At 46.8% G+C, this 17,823-nt stretch overlaps 1 protein-coding gene across 4 annotated transcripts in view; it reads right to left on the bottom strand.

Annotated features, from left to right (window-relative positions):
* The window catches only part of EPS15L1 (epidermal growth factor receptor pathway substrate 15-like 1), a 106,965-nt gene that overhangs the window by 30,340 nt on the left and 58,802 nt on the right, over positions 1-17,823 (bottom strand). For 3 of the 4 annotated variants that reach the window (XR_001514692.1, XM_015567011.1, XM_006768446.2), the window contains exons 14-19: positions 12,351-12,512; positions 11,558-11,755; positions 9,687-9,851; positions 4,849-4,972; positions 3,890-3,940; positions 2,469-2,605 (exon numbers count right to left, since the gene is read on the bottom strand). Coding sequence is in view for 3 of the 4 variants with exons in the window: in XM_015567011.1 (XP_015422497.1) it covers positions 2,469-2,605; positions 3,890-3,940; positions 4,849-4,972; positions 9,687-9,851; positions 11,558-11,755; positions 12,351-12,512 (837 nt within the window). In the remaining variant the exon portion in view is untranslated. The remainder of the gene's footprint in view (positions 1-2,468; positions 2,606-3,889; positions 3,941-4,848; positions 4,973-9,686; positions 9,852-11,557; positions 11,756-12,350; positions 12,513-17,823) is intronic. The other variant, XM_015567012.1, reaches the window with a different exon arrangement.

Genomic DNA, 17,823 nt, shown 5'->3' with positions numbered 1-17,823 from the left:
AGCCTCGTCCGGCCCTGGTTACCTGAGCTTTGGGCGGCCCTGGGTGGCTGGGCAGCCGCTATCTGAGGCTTGCCTGTGCCTTGGGCTGGCCCTGGGTGGCTGGGGGGCTGAGGGTGGGTCCGCTGGCACCGTGAGCCTGCCATCCTCCCGCTCCCCCCTCCCCCCCCGCTGGGCTGAAAGGACTGTGGGACTCCGGCGGCAGGAGCCAGGAGTGGCCGGACCCACCTGAGGGTCTGCCACCCCTCTGGGGCTAAAAGGACTGGGGGACTCTGGCGGGGCTGAGGGGACTGGGCGCCACCATCTTGTATCTATGGGTTCCGCCATCTTTTGTGATGGTGTGACGGTCAATTTGCATATTCCATCTTTATTAGATAGGACAGGCACTTGATAAAGTTTCAAAATATTTGAAGCAAAACTTGACAGAATTAAGGGGGATATAAACAATTCCACAATAATTGCAGCTTTAACACCCCACTCTCAGCAGTGGGAAGAATCAGAAAACAAACACAGCGAAGACATAGGTGACCTGAACACAACCAACTCTGACCTAACCGGCATTTACAGACCATGACACCTAATAACTGCAGACATTCTTCCTACGTGATATGTTCACCAACACAGACCATAAAACAAGTTGCAATAAATTTCAGAGTCTTAATAAAAACATACAAATATGTTCTCTAATAACAATAGATATTAATTAGAAATCAATATTATACAATACCTAAAGGAAAAAACAAGTATCTGGAAACAAAACAATGCATTTTAAATAACACATGGTTCAGAGAAATCACAAGGGAAACTAGAAAATATCTCAAACTGAATAACAATGAAGACACACATCCAAATGTGTGGGTGGTGTTGGTGGTATAGTGGTGAGCATAGCTGCCTTCCAAAATGTGTGGAAAGCAAGCTAAAGCAGTGTTTAGATGAAATGTGTAGCTTTAAACACATTAGAAAAGAAGGTCTAAAATCAATGGCCTAAGGTTAGATATTAAGATGTTTAGAAATAGAAAAGCAACGTACTAACCCAAAATAAATAAGAGGAAGGAAATAATAAAGAGCAAAAATCAGTGAAACAGAAAACAAACAGAAGAGAAAACTAACAAAGCCACTTGTGGAAAAGATAACAAATTGATGAAGAATAAGAGGACATGCCCTAGCCGGTTTGGCTCAACGGGCAGAATGTTGGCCTGCAGACTGAGGAGTCACAGGTTCGATTCCGGTCAAGGGCACATGCCTGAGTTGCAGGCTCAATCCCCCGTAGGGGGTGTGCAGGAGGCAGCCGATCAATGATTCTCATCACTGATGTTTCTATCTCTCTCTCCCTCTTCCTTCCTCTCTGAAATCAATAAAAATATATTTAAAAAAAGAAAAAATAAGAGGACAGCCCAGCCGGTGTGGTTGAGTGTCAACCCATGAACCCAAGAGGTCACTGGTTCAATTCCTGGTCAGGGTACATGCCTGGGTTGCAGGATTGATCCCCAGTAAATGCTGTGCAGGAGGCAGCCAATGGATGATGTTTCTTTCTCATCGATATTTCTATCTCTCTATTCCTCTCCCTTCCTCTCTCTCTCAAATCAATAAAAACATTATTTTTTTAATTAAGAGGACAGATCGTCAAAACCAAAAAAAAAAAAAAAAAAGACTATTCCATGACAGGTCCGATAGACAGAAATGTTACAATGAACCCCTCCCCTCAAGGAACTCTGGGTTTGATGATGCACACACAGGTCCATGGGAAGAAGAAAACCAAGGAATGTGTAAGTGGGGACAGAGATGCAACCTAGAATACTAAGTGAGGCTACAAACCCTCACATAGCCACAAAAATTATTCATTCACAAAACACTTTTGGGCCTAATGTTGTACAAAACACATGGTTTGCTAGATGTTGGGGGGCGGGGGTCATGTTTGCCTCACACACTAAGTGCAGCCAGGCTGGTCTGGGCTTCCTCCTGCCGTGACTGGGACCCACGGAGGCAGTCTGACTCCAATGGCACTATCAGTGCTTTGCTCTAGGAAGACAGCAAGGGTGGTCATGTGGAGGCCAGGGTGGTGTATGGAAGTGTGTGGTGTGGTTTTTTTGTTTTGTCTTTGTTGGGGCAGAGACAGAGCAGAGAACCCAGAAGACGGGCCTGAGCTGAAGTAAAGGGACAGAGGAATGACAGCTGTTCAGGACACAGCTGCCTCCTGACTTGGGCTCCCTGGACCACTGGGATGTGATGCCCTGCTTCACAGGACAATCCTCACAAGGACCCACAGGCACAGACACTCCCCGATCCAGGAATGAGCCCTGGCCCATGACCGGCTGCCAGAGAACCACCTGGCCTCACACTGCCCACAATCGTCAGGCTTAGTGAGCACAGTTCAAAGGACGAGTCCTGGCTCAATCCTAGGGAAGACAAGGGCAGGCTGCCTTCACAGGCACAATGCACACACAGGTACTCCCCCTTCCCACAGCACTCACCTTTGAAGGTAAGGAAGGGTTTTTCGTGAATGGGTCTGAGGAAAACGGGTCATTCTTTGTATGTTTCTTAAAGAAGTCATCGGGAGCAGAGCCACGGAATGGGTCACTTTCTTTGAAAGGATCTCCTCCAAAAGGATCTACAAAGTGTTTTGGAAAAGAATGCATCATGAATAAACATGTTTAGTGAAAGAAGCTAAATATGAAAGAGCACATAATTGACTGATGCCATTTAGGTGAAATTCTAGAAAAGGTAAAAACCATAGTGAGAGAGAACAGGTCAGTGGTTGCCAGAGACCTAGGGGTTTGGGGGTGGGTGGCACAAGGGAACCTTTCAGGATGATGGAAATGTTCATTATCCCACACAACTGTACTCATTTGTCAAACCTCATCTCACCCTGGCCAGTGTGGCTCACTTGGTTGGAGCCTTGTCCTGAACACCAAAAGGTGGCAGTTCGATTTCCAGTCAGGGCACATACCCAGGGTACAGGAGGCAACTGACCGATGTTTCTCTCTCACATCAATGTTCCTCTCCTTCTCTCCCTTCCTCTCTCTAAATATCAATTAAAAAAAAACACCTCATCTTATTACATATTTAAAATTGGTGAATTCTGTTGTGTATAAATTATACCTCTCAATAAAAGTCTATTTTAAAAATAATAAACAATGTGGGCAAATCCATAGAAACGGAAAAGCAGATTAGTGGTTGCCAAGGCCTGGGGGAGAGAAAAAGGGGAGATGACTACTAATGGGGATGGGATCTCCTTTTGGGGTAATGGGAATATTCTGAACTAAATAGAGATGGTAGTGGCAGAACACTGGAAATGTACTAAATGCCAGTGACTTGTTCCCTTTAAAATTATTATGTTATGTGAATTTTACCTCAGTAAAAAAATAAAAGAAAAAATATAGGCAAAGTGATCCCAATACCACAACCACAGTGTGTTCATTGACCTCAAATGTGGGGTGCGGCATGGTGACTAGAGAAGGAGGACAGCCACCATCACCAGGAAGGAACAAGACACCAGGCTTTCGTGCAAACGGTTGCCCTTCCCAATGTACACTGCCGCCGCTCTTGGAATGGATGGACAGAAGTCCTGCCAGGTGCATGTACTGCACAGCACCCCTGAAGCTGCCACAGGGACATAAGCAGGCACAAGTGACTGAGTTGCTGTGGGCAACAATCACCGAGCTGCCGGGAGCTCCTTTTCTAGTTCTGTTGGGAGACTGGCAACAAGGGCACCGGACTGTGAAAGGGAGGGACGTTACTGCCCGTTTCCTGCAGAAATGACCCTCCCTGCGGCCCTGGGCGGGGGACCTGGTGGAGGAGACTGGACGGTGTTTTACATTGCCTTCAGCTTGCGCTAGGAACCAGACTTCCGAGGACGAGTACACGAAACGTGTCTTTTAACAAAGGCTTTTACCTGTGGAAGCTATCTGCTGTTCTGCAAAGGGGTCATTCTGGAACGGGTCACCTAGATTAGAGGAGAGAGAAACGTTCAGCTTCACAGTACAAATGACCCTGGCATTATCAAAGTGGAGAGCAGGAAGGCCACTGGCTGAGGCAGTTTTTCGTGGCTGGGACATAAGATGAAATGGAAGGTATTCTGGCTGCTCAACCCAGGCCAGAGTCCGAGGAAATGTACAAGCCAGGATTCACTCTTCTCCTTCGCCACGTGCCACTCCTGCATCTCATCTCCCCCTCACATCCCTTGGCTATTAGAACAGGGGGCTCGGGCTGCCCCAGTCCTCAACCACGTAGCCCACCCTGGAGCCATGCTGAGCTCAGTACATCTGAGCCTCAGGAGCTGCCCAAGGTGCTTCACTCCAAATCTGCAACTGGAAAGGCCCCCACTGCCACTCCCTTCCTCGGTATCTTTCTCGGAAATGTACAGAAATGTACAGTATTTCCTGGAAATACTGTTATGAAAAAAAATAAAAATGGAGAAACATAGGAAATCTTGTTTCTAGAAATTCTTAGTTATTTTTGACTCACATGTAGCTCTGGTAAACCCACCAGTTGAGTCCCTAGATTTATGTGGGGATCTGTCATTCGCAAGTTTCATAATCGTTACTGTATCTGATTATCTTACCAATCCATCCAGTGCAGTGAGGAAGTATGTGCCACCCACTGGTGGATGGAAACTGAAGTGCGAAGTGTCTAGGGGCCGAGCAAGCCATGAGCTCTTCCCACCACACCCCAAGGCCTCAGCTCCTCAGTTAACTGGGTAAGGTGAAAACTCAAAAGGCCCGTGAGGCTCAGAGAATTCCTTTCCTCCTCCATTTCAGGGGGTGGTATCTCCCACCTATTATAGTCACTGAACAACCCTCAATGGCACAAACTAAACAGCCTTTCAGAGAGAGTGGGAGCCAAATGAAATACCTTTGAAGGGATCGGCTCCTTTAAACGGGTCAGATTTGAAGGGGTCTTCTGCCTGGAAAGGATCCGGATGCAATTCTTGGGCATTGTTGCTAAATAACAAGGCTTTATTTTTGAAAGGATCATCCTAAAATTTTGTGAAGAGACAGGACAGGGACTTTATTATTTCAGATTTAAATCAAAGTATAGAATTCCATACCTAACTCATCATTTTTCCTTTAAGTGCTATGACCCTAAAGAGAATAACTTTTAAAAAAATCATTGAAGATGGACTTTAGTTAATAATACTGTGTCAACAGTGGTTCATTAGTTGTGACAAATGTGCCATATAAAGATTTTAATAGGGGAACATGGGTGTGGGGTGTTTGGGAACTCTCTGTACCACCTTGGCAATTGTTCTGTAAGCCTAACACTCTTCTAAAATAGGTTTATTTAAAAATCACTGAGTGGAAGCAGCCCAAACATCCATGGATGGATGAGTGAATAAACAAAATGTGGTATATATACATGCAACAGAACATTATGCAGCTTTAAAAAGGAAGGAAATTCTGACACATGCCACAACATGGATGAACCCTGAGTATATATGCTGAGTGAAATAAGCCAGTCACAAAAGGACATATATGATTCCACTTATAGGTGGACCGTATAGTAGTCAGATTCATGGAGACAGAAAGTAGAATGGTGGGTGCCAGGGGCTCAGGGTGGGGGAATGGGAAGTTAGTGTTTAATGGGAAAGAGATTCAGTTAGGGAAAATGAAAAAGTTCTGGAGATGGATGGTAGTGATGGCTACACAACAATGTGAATGTAATTAATGGCACTGACCTGCCCACTTGAAAATGGTTAAGATGGTAAATTTTTGTTATGTGTATTTTACCACAATTAGAATTTTTTTAAAAATCATTGAGGCAGAAAAAAGTCACATTTTTTTGAAATCTTAAAAAATATGACAAGCCACCAACTGCGGCGCAGGACTCTTCAAAGGTGTGACCTCCCTCAGTCATCTTTATTTCAGAGCTTGTGGGCACTTTAAAACATGCTGTTTCCACACCAAGAAACATACATGCTGGCTATTTGCATCCTGGGAGGAAGTGAGCGCTAATGCAGTTAGAACTACTAGAGCATATACACTACTTTGCATTTTTTTTAAGTGCTTATTTCTAGAAACAAACACGCATATTTAAATCAAAAGGAAAAAAAAGGTTTGCTTTTGAAGAGTACATTTTTATAGTGGGAACAGCCTATAAAGAGGGGAGGTGGAGTTTGCAGTATGCAAAGGAACAATGCATTTGGCTTAAAAATACTGAGTGTTTTGGTTAATAAAGACACATCCTCAGTGAAAACATGCAAGTTTCACTGTGATATTTAAAAGCACAACATCCTCCCTGACTCTGGTCAATGTGCCAGCATCTGTGGGGCTGGCACATGAATCCATTCTTCCAATTGACCAAAACCAAATAAAAGAGCTGGAGTTTTGGTCAAAATACAAACAGTGGTTACTGGGAAATGACATCAAAGGTGCCAAAGGAAGATTCCTGACAAGGCTTCCTACCACATGAGCCGGTCCACCTGGGCAGGATGGGTCTCAGAGGCACCGGGCTAACAGGAAGCCTTGGGCTTTGGAAAAAACAAGCCAACACCCCTGGCCTCTGATGAATATGAAGCAATTGTTCTTACCTGGGAGAGATTATCTGGAGCCTCCAGCCAGGGTGGGGAAACCTTCCCAAGATGGGGAAACCACAGCAGGTTCTTAGGCAAGTAAGTACAGAGGTCTGCCAGCGCCGGGCGACTGGTGGCATGGCAGAGCGCAGTTCTGTAGGGACATTGTGGTGCTAATGACCACAAGACGGGTACCCAAGGAGCACCCAGTGGGGCTCTCAGACACAGAAAATAGGATGGAGTCCTAAGCTAAGGAGGCCAGGAGGCCAGGGGGAAATGAGCCTCTCGAACTATACCACGGGCAAGGTACCTACTCCAGAAGGATCAGGAGGGATCACAACACAGATGAAGCCAGGACTTAAGAAAACGTTTCTTTCATTTTTAATTGGCACCAATTTACAAGTTGATTGGATTTGTTTTGATTTGCTTTTTAAAAATGTTTTCCATCGTCATTTGAAAGACTGCCAAATACCAGTGGACAATGTCAGATAAAAGACTGATTCTGGAAGCTCCAACCATGAGTACCCTAAACTGAAAGTCAGGTCTCCACTCTCTCTCAGGGGCAATTATTTCCCTGAGGCAGCCCTTGCTCCCTCCCCTTCAAAGGAAAAGCCTCAGAAAACCTTAGCAAGACTCATGTGGTTAGGGTAACCACTGGGGGGTTTGGGTTCCATTTCACAGATTCAGAGCAGAAAACTAGATTTCCCCTGGTACAGAGATACCATAATCTTTTCCATCCACGAGAAATGAGCCATCTGCCAACTTGGGAAATACAAGTGCAGCAGACCAGCATGGTATGAATGATACGTCCCTTGGCAAAGGTTAAAATACCTTCAAACATAAGTTCAGTGACCAGTCTCAAGTTTTGTACTTCATAGGAAACAGAAATGACACCTATGAAAGGACATCAAAGGGGTTTCTGTGACATTCCTTCCCTTTAAATGGGACTGGGCAGTGGTGTACTGGTGAACCAGCTTTCTGGAAAAAAAGGCCTGATGGGCAGATTCTGCCAATTCCTGTGGTGTAAAGACATTGTGGCCGATTTCAAGTTATCAAAGTTGAACAACCAGCTAACAAAATTCCTCTTTAATAATCAGCTGTGGAGTGTCAGTAACACGGGCTCCTGTGTGTCACTGGGGCTGGATATGACAGACAATCCAGCCTTTCAGGGTGAGTTCTCAGCAAGGTTTAAATTAGGGCTGACTTATAACCTACTCTCTACTGGACAGATGGGTTGGATATTGACATCAAGGGCAAGAGGTCAACATACTCATCATCCAATGAGAGAAAAGACATAACCATGACTTTAAGAATCCTGTGTCTCTTGGACAAAGTAACACAGTGTGAGCTTAACACTAAACTTAGTAATTTTAGTAGTAGTGCCTAGGCTTTTAGAAAGTTCTAGATGCAGCTCTGTGGTTATACTAACCTTAGGACTAAACCCCTCACTTTCACCCCTCTCGAAGAGAACTAAGAGTTCCCTCTCCTTTGGAGCAGTCTTGAAATGTTCAGGAGTAAATAAAAAGCCCTCTTCAAAGTGTTTATTAAGAAATGGAAACAAACCAAAAATATGCTTTAAAAACTGTATTTGTACAAGATAAATAGTTTTTCTTTCAGGTATCAGTTGCAAGTTTCTATGTAACATAACTGACATCAACATTCCAAGATGAACTGACTCTCATGTAAACGCTGCTCCACTTAGAAGAACAAAAATAAAGAAAGGTTAAAAAAAAAATCTGTGGGCAACGGGGAAGGAGGAATCACTGGCCACTTGCAAATTGCCACTTCACTGCCAACTTTTATCCAAGGAAACCAATTTTATCAAACCCTGCCAAACAGTTTAAGAGCAAGGTGTTCCCTGAACTAGCACAGAATCAGACAAGCCGAAAGCCATGGGAGGGGACTAGTGACGAGGAGGGGGAAAGTAAGAGCAGGGTTGTGAAGCTGAAATACACACTGAGGGAGCCAGACCCCAAGCAGGAAACTCTGTCCCATGCACTTCATGAAGAATGAACGTTCATCGTCTACATTCAAGCTGACGATGGGCCCAAGAGCAGATATGTCGCCTATTTACAATTCCACAAGAGAGAGGAGTCTGAATGGCTGAGGGAGGCAATGATGGCCAGAGAGAGGAGACAGATGAGAACGCCACCAGCATATTCTAAGCAATGTGGGGAAGGAAGCTCAGCTTCCTCATAAATTCTTGGGACTGAGTACTTGGCTACTGAGAAAAGAAACATGTCAAGGAATGAACATAAAGAACCGAGTCTTGAGAGCGAGAAAGGCTGTCCAATTACAAGGAGGAAAGGAATCCAGGAAGCAAACAAAGCTGGGAGCAGAAGGAGGGCTTGGAAGGGGAGCCCTGGAGAGAGATGAAGTGCAAGGTGATCTGCTAAAGGCTTTGGGAACAAAGCACAACAAACCCATCAAGACCAACCACGTCCCACTGGCACCCTCAAGAGCACAGAGACACTCTCCCCAGCCAGACTAAATTGGAAACAGCACACACCAGGGCTCAGGGCCACAAAGGCAGACTGGTGGGAACAGGGGGGCGTGACAATCTAAGGAAAAAGTAGCACCTGCTGGATGCCAGAAGCCTGAGAGACCACAGCAACCTAAGAGCTCAACGGCCCCTCGGGCCTTGATCAGGGCCCCCAGGTTCATGAGGTTTGGACTCATGTGCCAGGTTTCAAATGTAAGCAAAATTTCAGAACAGAGGCCAATTCGTAGGTGAGGCAGCAATGTCCCAAGAGGGCTATTTTCTTTCTCTTTATCAATACATTTGATTTTCAAGGTGCTCCTTGTGGAAACAGACAAACACATTTCCTCAGTCCCTCCATCAGCAGGATGTGGGTTTCACAATTTAGGAGCCTGATCCAAGTTTGGTTAAGTTTGGGAAGCCTTCCATATTTGGGTGATTGGCCCACGGAGATGGAAGTCTTTTAAAAAGTGGTTTTACAAAGGGGTCAGGCCTATTCCATTGCTTTGCCCTGGATGAAGCATGGCCACATACGCTGGGCTGCGGGGCTGGTGGGGACTCTCAAAGCAGCAGTGAAAATGAGAAACGCCCTGCACTTGGATAGAACAAAGCTGGCAAGTGCTGGACCGAGTGGGAGGGGCATTCTCAGATCCCAATGTGGGACCTGATCCCAAGACCAGAATATATTTATTCCACCTTTACCATGGTTCCAAAACCGCCCCTCTCTGTCAGGGAGACACCCTCGCTCAGGTCAGCTAAGTTGGTCAGGCTGGCGCCATGGGCCCCATCGAGCACCTTGTCGTACTGCTCCAGGCTCCTGTGGGCTTCCTGCTGGCTTTCGTGCAGCTGGGCAAGTTTGCTTCTTGCCTGCACAACAAAGACATCACTTGCATCAAGTGGCATTTAGGGAAAAATTCTCAAGTGAGACATGTTTTTCATACAACCCCAAGCAACTCGTGTGGGTAACTAAATTACCCATCTATAAGGAGTAGGTGACCCCTGTCACCATATTTACAAGAAGTGAGAACCCTCATAAACCAAGACAAGGTCCTTCTCATGGCCCCAGAAGACCTCTCTGTATCCCCAGCTCCTGAGAAAGGCATGAGTTCAAAAAACCATCTGTCAATTCTAAACAAACTGAAATTAGACAAAACCCAGATTCACAATCTGTTCAAAGTAATACTCTCTTTTATAGGGTTTTTATTACCCACTTGTTCCTCCTTGTCCTGGAGAAGACGTGTGAGGCCCAGGAAAGGAAGACAGCCTATGAGGTCAGACAGACCCAGGCATTTACTTTAAATGTCTTGTACACACGGCATGACCTCAGGCTGGTGACCTAACCTCTCTGTTCCCTCTTCTCCAAAGTGAACCATTGGAAATCATAAGTAAGACAGAGTCTGGCAGGGTGGGCATTAATAAACAGCAGTTACTGTTATTATCATTATTATTAATAACATACTCTTATATCCTGGCTCCTATGAAGATTTTACAAATTCTAAAAATATTTAATATAATCCTACAGATGTTAACAAAACACAATTTAGTTATTAAATCCTCCCCAGTACATGTTTGTGATAAATTTTTGTCTGTAAACTGTCAGAGAACAAAAACTCTATTTAATTAAGAAAGGAAGCACAGCCCCTGGCTGGTGTTGCTCAATAATTAGAGTGCCAGCCTGCACACCAAAGGGTCTTGGGTTCAATTCCCGGTCAAGGGCATGTACCTGGGTTGTGGGTTCACTCCCGCCCCTGGTCAGGACACATGCAGGAGGCCACCAATCCATGTGTCTCTCATATCAATGTTTCTTTCTCTCCCCCCCCTCCCTCCCTCCCTTTCTCTTTGAGGAAGCAATGGAAAAAATGTCCTCAGGTGAGAATTTACAAAGAAAAAGCAAGATAGGAAGGAAGCACAAATAGCCATTTCAATACTGCTGAGGGCACACATAACCCCCATTCTGTACGAGGGAGACCCAAGGGCCAGCAGGGAGTGCTGTGGCTGTCACACACAGTGGGCAGGGAAAGCGCTCTCCCTCTGCTGGTAAGCAGCGCTGTAGGCCACATGGCCTTCACATCAGAGCAGGACAGGGAGGGGCTGCCCAGGAAGCCTGAAGGCCTCAACAGGGCGCTGCATTCAACAATGCTCATTATAGGTTGGGGCTTCCTCCATGTAATAGTTTTCAAATTGCATGGGAACAGAGAGGCACTGGACAGGTCTCCCACACTCATGCTTATGGGAGAACCAGGCTGATGAGATCATTTCCTGAACCCAAGGCTCTCTCCCAGTGAGCCATTAACTTAATGCCCTTCATTCTGCCCCTGCCCACTCCTGAAAATGAGATGCACTCAGGCAGGGGAGGGAAAAGAGTGAGACCAAAGTCAGCCTGATGCTAGAACACACACCAGGGGTTCTCAACCATTAACCTCCAGGTGGCAGGACGTTAGTGAGGTGAGTGAGAGCGAAGGGAACAAGAGGCCTCGGGCAGACACTTGGCCCCGCCCTCAAACAGCTCAAGGCAGCTGCTCTGCTTGGCAGAAAACCCGAGGCCTTGGTAGGGGCTGCTCCCAGGGAGATACCTGGTTGATTTCATCTTGTGTGGACTTCAGAGACTTGATAATGGTTTCCAGTTGAACCTTTCCAGCCTGAATGCTCTGCTCCAGCTGGGTCTCTTCCTGCTGCAGCCGGTTCAGTTCCGATTTGGCCCGGTTCAGGTCGTCCTCCTGGGACTTCAGGTCAGATTCCTGCGACTGGATCTGGGTCTTCAATGAGGAAATCTGAAATAAGATGAAATATGGCTCCAAAGGGAGAATTCTTAGTTCACGGTTTTTGAACAAGCTAAGCCAGGGAGGCCGGACACCTGACTTCCTCAGGGCCCTCTACACCCAAAACAAAGACAGAAACAACAAGGCAGACATGCTCACCCATGTGACTAACAGAAAGTCATGTTGGGATAAAGAGGAACTCAAGCTCAAGCTCGAACAAACACAGGCAATCTGTCCTAGTGGTTGAATGTCCCCATATGAGGCCTAAGAGGGTTTTATAATCTGCTGAGGCTAGGACCTCCCTGGTTGTAAGAAGCAGTTAAGATAGCAGAGGAAGGAGAGAGGTGTGCTGGACTCCCATGCTGTCAGGCGCGGGCCAGGGGATCAAGGAACAACAAGTAGGTTCCTGGGGATCAACGCTGATCTCTCCTCAACTTGGCAGGTGAGACTGAGGTCAAATCCCAAATGTGTAAACATTTTTCCAAATGATATGTCCAACTACTCTATCAAACCAGCAGGGTTCTTCACATTGTGTTTCAAGGTCATTGTGAGCTTGGAGAAGCCCTTGGGAAGCTCCCTCCCCATGCTGGACTCTAGCGGGACTCACCATCTGAGTCTCATCCTGGCACTTCTGCCTGACGTCACTCAGCATGTCTCGGAGTTTGGCCTTCTGCTGGTCCATTTCATCCAGGCGGTCCTGGGCATCCTGTTTCTGAGCTTCCAGCTCTTGTAAACTGCTTGTTTCCCGGTCTAAGTCATTTTGTAATTCCTAGGGAAGGGTTGTGTGAATTTACTTGAGACTGGTGAAAAGGAGCCATGCTGATACAACAGGTCACAGCCTGGGCTGAGCCCCTGGACATCTGTGCTCGGGGTGGCACCCTGCACACACCCACTGTGAATGTGTGCATCTCAGATGGGTGACTTGGCTCAATCTCTCATTAAGTCCCTTCAGCAAATATTTACTGATGGCCTAAGAGAGGCCAGGCACCGGGAGAGGGGCTGGGTCCCTGACGAAAAGAGCTCTCCAGGGACCTATGGCTGGGGGTGGGCAGGAGACAGGAGACATCTAAACACAAATGAACTGGGATGAAAGGCACGAAGAGACAGCATGGGTGCTGGTGGAGTCCCGGGGGGTATGGGGAGACCAGACTGATGCTGCATGGGTGGAGAAGACCCCAGTGGAGGTACCACTTAGGATGGCCCTGAAGAACAAGCAGGTGGCAATCAGAAAAAGAGGCAGGAATGTGACCATGTTATCTCAGACATGCCCCGTGTCCACCAGTCTCGAGTAAATTCAAAGATCCAATACAGAGGCCTGGTGGAAGGGCCAGGGAACTCCAAGGGGTGTGGGGATGTCCATTCCAGTGGAGCAAAGGGAAGCAGGATGAGGGCGGCAGAGGCTGCCTCGCTTCTGCAGTGGGAAGCCCCTGGAGACTGTTCAAATGCGGGCGTAGGACCTGCTGACTCTCCACTGCTAAAGCCCCTCCAAGTCAGCCATATCTACAGAGATGGCCAGTGAAGGAATCCTCGGCCCTGACAACTGCACTCCTAGGAAAAGCATCCTAGAAGTATATGGAATATGTGACAACATAAATATCTTTAACAGCAAAATCATCAACAATGCAAATTCAACCAGGCAGGGCTGGCTGATGACTTACGGTACAGCCCACTCAAGGGATCTCAAGTTCCCAGTTACAATGTGAAATGAACAAGGTGTGCAACAGAGCACATGCTTTGCACCGTGGCATTCGTGCAAACAGGAAGGGGGGAATATGCATAGCTGTCTCTCCTTAAACATGCACAAGGGAAGGCCTCCTGGGAGCAAATCCACTGCATCCCTGGAGACCAAAGGGAGGACAGGAGGCTCGTCTTTGATTTTCAACCAGACCAGTCCAATGGAATGTCTTATCTGAAATAGGACGGCAGAAGAGAAGGTAGCCTGAGGAGCCAACAGAGGGAGCCAGGACGGTGGGCAAAGGGTTCAGCCTGGGTCCAGGGAGAGGTGACAGTGGCCTCGGCAAAGTGGTAGCTGTGGACTCAAAGAAAGGGGTGAATTTGAGGATCTCTAATGGGGGTGAGGAAGGACAAGTGGTAAGGCTGATCCCCAGGGCTGGCCAGAGCTGCAGGTGGCTGGTGCCTTTTGAGGACAAAACCAGAAGACTGTGCATGGTCTCCCTCTCCCTGCTTTGAGGACAAGAACATCTCAGCTCTCTCTTCTTTCAACAGGTAAAATGCATCTCTGAGTTATTTTGGAGAGCTGCATTTTCTACTCCGCAGTCTCTGTGCCCCTGACCTTTAATTCAAAGAGCACATCTCAAGTCTGACACGTTTGGGAGGTAACACAGAATGTTTGAAAGGGGGTTGGTGGTGGAGAGTCGGGGTGTAGGTTTACCACATCTGAGGGAAGGACAGGTGATGGGGGAGGGGGAGACGAAGTGTGGCAGCCTGGGACAGCAGGTGGCCAACAGCCTAGGCATGTCAAAGAATCTGGGCCTTGTTCTGAAATGGATAAGGAGCCATTAAAGAGCACTGCAGAGACAAAGACTCATCAGCGCATTTAGGAAGGGCACTGGGGTCACAGTGGGGGAGGTGTCTGAGCAGAGAGAACAGAAATAATGCAGACAACCCACAGACTCAACAGAATCCCCACCAGAACCCCAACTGGCTTCTGTGTAGAAACTGTAAACAGATTCCAAAATTCATAAGGAAATTCAAGGGATCCAGGCTAACCAAACGATCTTTTTTTTGACATATATATTTCTATTGATTTCAGAGAGAAAGGGAGAGGGAGAGAAACATCAATGATGAGAGAGAATCACTGATTGGCTGCCTGGCAGCCCCATACTGGGGATTGAGCCCACAACCTGGGCATATGCCCTGACAGGAATTAACCATGACCTTCTGGTTCATAGGTCAACACTCAACCATGGAGCTGGTCTAACCAACAAAATCTGAAAAAAGAAAAACAAAGTTGACACACTCATACTTTTTTATTTCAAAACTTACCACAAAGCTTCAGTCATCAAGAGAGTGTGGTACTGGCATTAGGAGAGAGATATATAGAGGTCAATGGGATAGAACTGAGAGTCCAGAAATAAACCCACACTTCTATGGCTAATTGAATTTCTGATGAGTGCCAAGACCATTCAGTGGGGGGAAAGAATAGCATTTTCAACTAAAAGCACTGGGACAACTGAATTTTTACATACAAAAGAGTGGAGCTGGACCCTTACCTCACACCATATATAAAAATTAACTCAAAATAAGTCAAAGACCTAAATCTAAGAGCTAAAACTATAAAATTCTCAGAAGAAAACGTGGGATAAATCTTAATGACGTTGGGCTTGGCAGTGGGTTCTTAGATGTAACACCAAAAGCAAAAAAAAAAAAAAGGAATAAAAAAACTGAGCTTCACAAAAATTTAAAACTTTTGTACTTCAAAGGACACCATCAAGAAAATGAAAAGATGCCCTAGCCAGTTTGGCTCAGTGGACAGAGCATCAGCCTGTGGGCTGAAGGGTCCCAGGTTCGATTCCAGTCAAGAGCACATGCCTGGGTTGCAGGTTTGATTCCTCAGCCCCAGTAGGGTTGTGGTGCATGTGGGAGGCAACCAATCGATGTGTCTCTCTCACATCGATGTCTCTCTCTCCCTTTCTCTCCCTCTGTCCCCCTTTCTTTCCTCTCTTCTATTCTCTCTAAAATCAACGGAAAAAATATCTTTGGGTGAGGATTAACAACAATAACAAAAAACACACAAAAAGAGGCCAGACACAAAAAACCACCTGGTGTATAATCTCATTTATATAAAATGTCTAGAACAGGCAAATCCATAGAGACAGAAAGCAGATTAGTAGTTCTCATGGGCTGGGGGAGCGGGATGGAAAGTGATGGCTAATGGAATAAGGCTTCTTTTTAGAGTGATGAAAATGTTCTATAATTGTGGTGGTGGTGGTTGTAGAACTGTGTGTATATACTAAAAAACACTGAATTATATAATTCAAATGGGTGAATTATATCTCAGTAAAACTGTTGATACAAAAACAAAACAAAAAGATGCCGCAGGCCCTCACCAGCACAGTAGTGGGTAGCAAAGGAAATGGAGCTGAGAGATGCCCAGGGCAGGATGGGGGAGGGAGGTGACGTGAACAGGATTGTGGGGGCTGAGGCTGAGCTGAGCTTTTGCTGCTTAAAACCAAACATAAACTGACCTGAGAGGAACAAAGGGCTCCCACTCTGGACTGGGCCCTGACCCACAGCTGTGCCAGCAGGTGTGATGAGTGATATCCTGGCCTGACCCATCTGGGAAAAGGCAACAGGAATGAAAGGTAAACCTGTTTTCATAGAACTGTAAGAAAAATAAACTGTTCTGTCCCTGGCCAAGGAGCTGCCATCATTCTAGCCAGCTTACAAAGGAGGCCCCCAAAGAACTGGGCTGGCCTGGCTAGAATTAGGTTTCCTCCCAGCTGGTGGGGGGGATGTCTATCAAGGTGCACATGTACCCAAGTGTCGTAAAGCTGCAGGGGTACACTGTTGGAGCCCACCAGTAGGAGTCCAGGGGGTCTCACCATGCTTGCCACAGACCAGAGGGGACAGTAGCTCCAGGACTTTAGATTGAATATCTGCAAAGACCCAATGGCTTTCTCAGAATTGGCTGGGAACAGATGCCGGAGACCCAGTGACTGGTTTCCTTGGTAGTTAAATGACATTACAGCACCCAGCTCCTCAGTGATCAGAATGCAAACCATAGCTGGCTTAGGCAATGCGGTGGGAAGGGAGAACCACTCAGGCTGGGTTAAGACATGAGGGAGCCCTAGCTGGTTTGGCTCAATGGATAGAGCATCGGCCTGTGGACTGAAGGGTCCCGGGTTTGATTCCTGTTGAGGGCACATGCCCAGGTTGTGGACTTGATCCCCAGTAGGGGGCATACAAGAGGCAGCCGCCGATCAATGATTCTCTCTCATCATTGATGTTTCTATCTCTCCCTCTCCCTTCCTCTCTGAAATCAATAAAAATATTAATAAAAAAAAAGACATGAGGGAAGGGAAGGCCAGCTCCACCACACCACACCAAGAAATGAAAGGATAGAAGGTGAAGCAATGTGGGTGCCTGGGTGGGATGGGGGTGGGGGGAGTGGGAAGAGGGAGCGCTTTGTATCTAAGGTGAAAATCAGAGGGCATGGTGAGAATCAAATGACTGGATGAAGGTACAAACATGTAAAAAAAATAGTCACTTCACCTATGAGGTGCTCTTATAAAAGCACTGAATATCAACCCTGGCTGGTTTGGCTCAGTGGACTGAGGGTTGCAGGTTTAATTCTGGTCAAGGGCACATACCTCGGTTGCAGGCTTGATCCCCGTTCATGGTTGGGGTGCATGTGGGAAACAACCAATCCATGTGTCTCTCTCACATCTATGTTTCTCTCTGTCTCACCCCCTCCCTTCCATTCTCTCTAAAAATCAATGGGGAAAAAATCCTCAGGTGAGGATTTAAAAAAAAAAAAAAAGCACTGAATATCAGAGGTAGGCCAGTCCCTGCCTTCCGACCCAGAACATTCCAGGAGACCATCTAAGGCTCAGTCCTCACTGCCAATATGCAGAGAGACTGAGAAACCAGTGAAGAAGGGCCTGGACACAGTAGAGTGTGAACCAATGAAAGTCCTAAAGCTGAGTAGACACACCCACCCCACCCTGTCTGCAGACTGCAGCTATGACAGAAGACATTTCTCACAGGGCCAGTGGGCAGGCATCAAGTGCCATCCACCCCACATCTCATAAAGTTCCAGCCCCCTGTGGGTAAATGCAGGGAATAGGTAGAAGGACTGTGAGCCTGACTTGGCTTCCCCTAGCCCGGACTCAGGTCCCCACCCTAAGAGGTGGCCCAGAACAAACCAGGGACACACTGGGACCAAATGCTGGTCTCAATTCTATGCAGAGCAGCCCATGCACTGATCCTCACTGCCAGCTAGAGATGAAGGCTGGGAAGCTAAGCCGCCCATCCATGGTCACCAAGATGAGATGTGGTGGGCTGGCATCCTGATTGCTCCACTGTGCTCATCCTTCCCCCAGCTCTGAGTTCAAAGC

Source organism: Myotis davidii, unplaced genomic scaffold, assembly GCF_000327345.1.
Source record: "Myotis davidii unplaced genomic scaffold, ASM32734v1 scaffold1203, whole genome shotgun sequence".
Taxonomy (NCBI): Eukaryota; Metazoa; Chordata; class Mammalia; order Chiroptera; family Vespertilionidae; genus Myotis; species Myotis davidii.
Note: the sequence above shows the minus strand (reverse complement) of the source record. Positions and strands in the feature narration are given on the sequence as shown.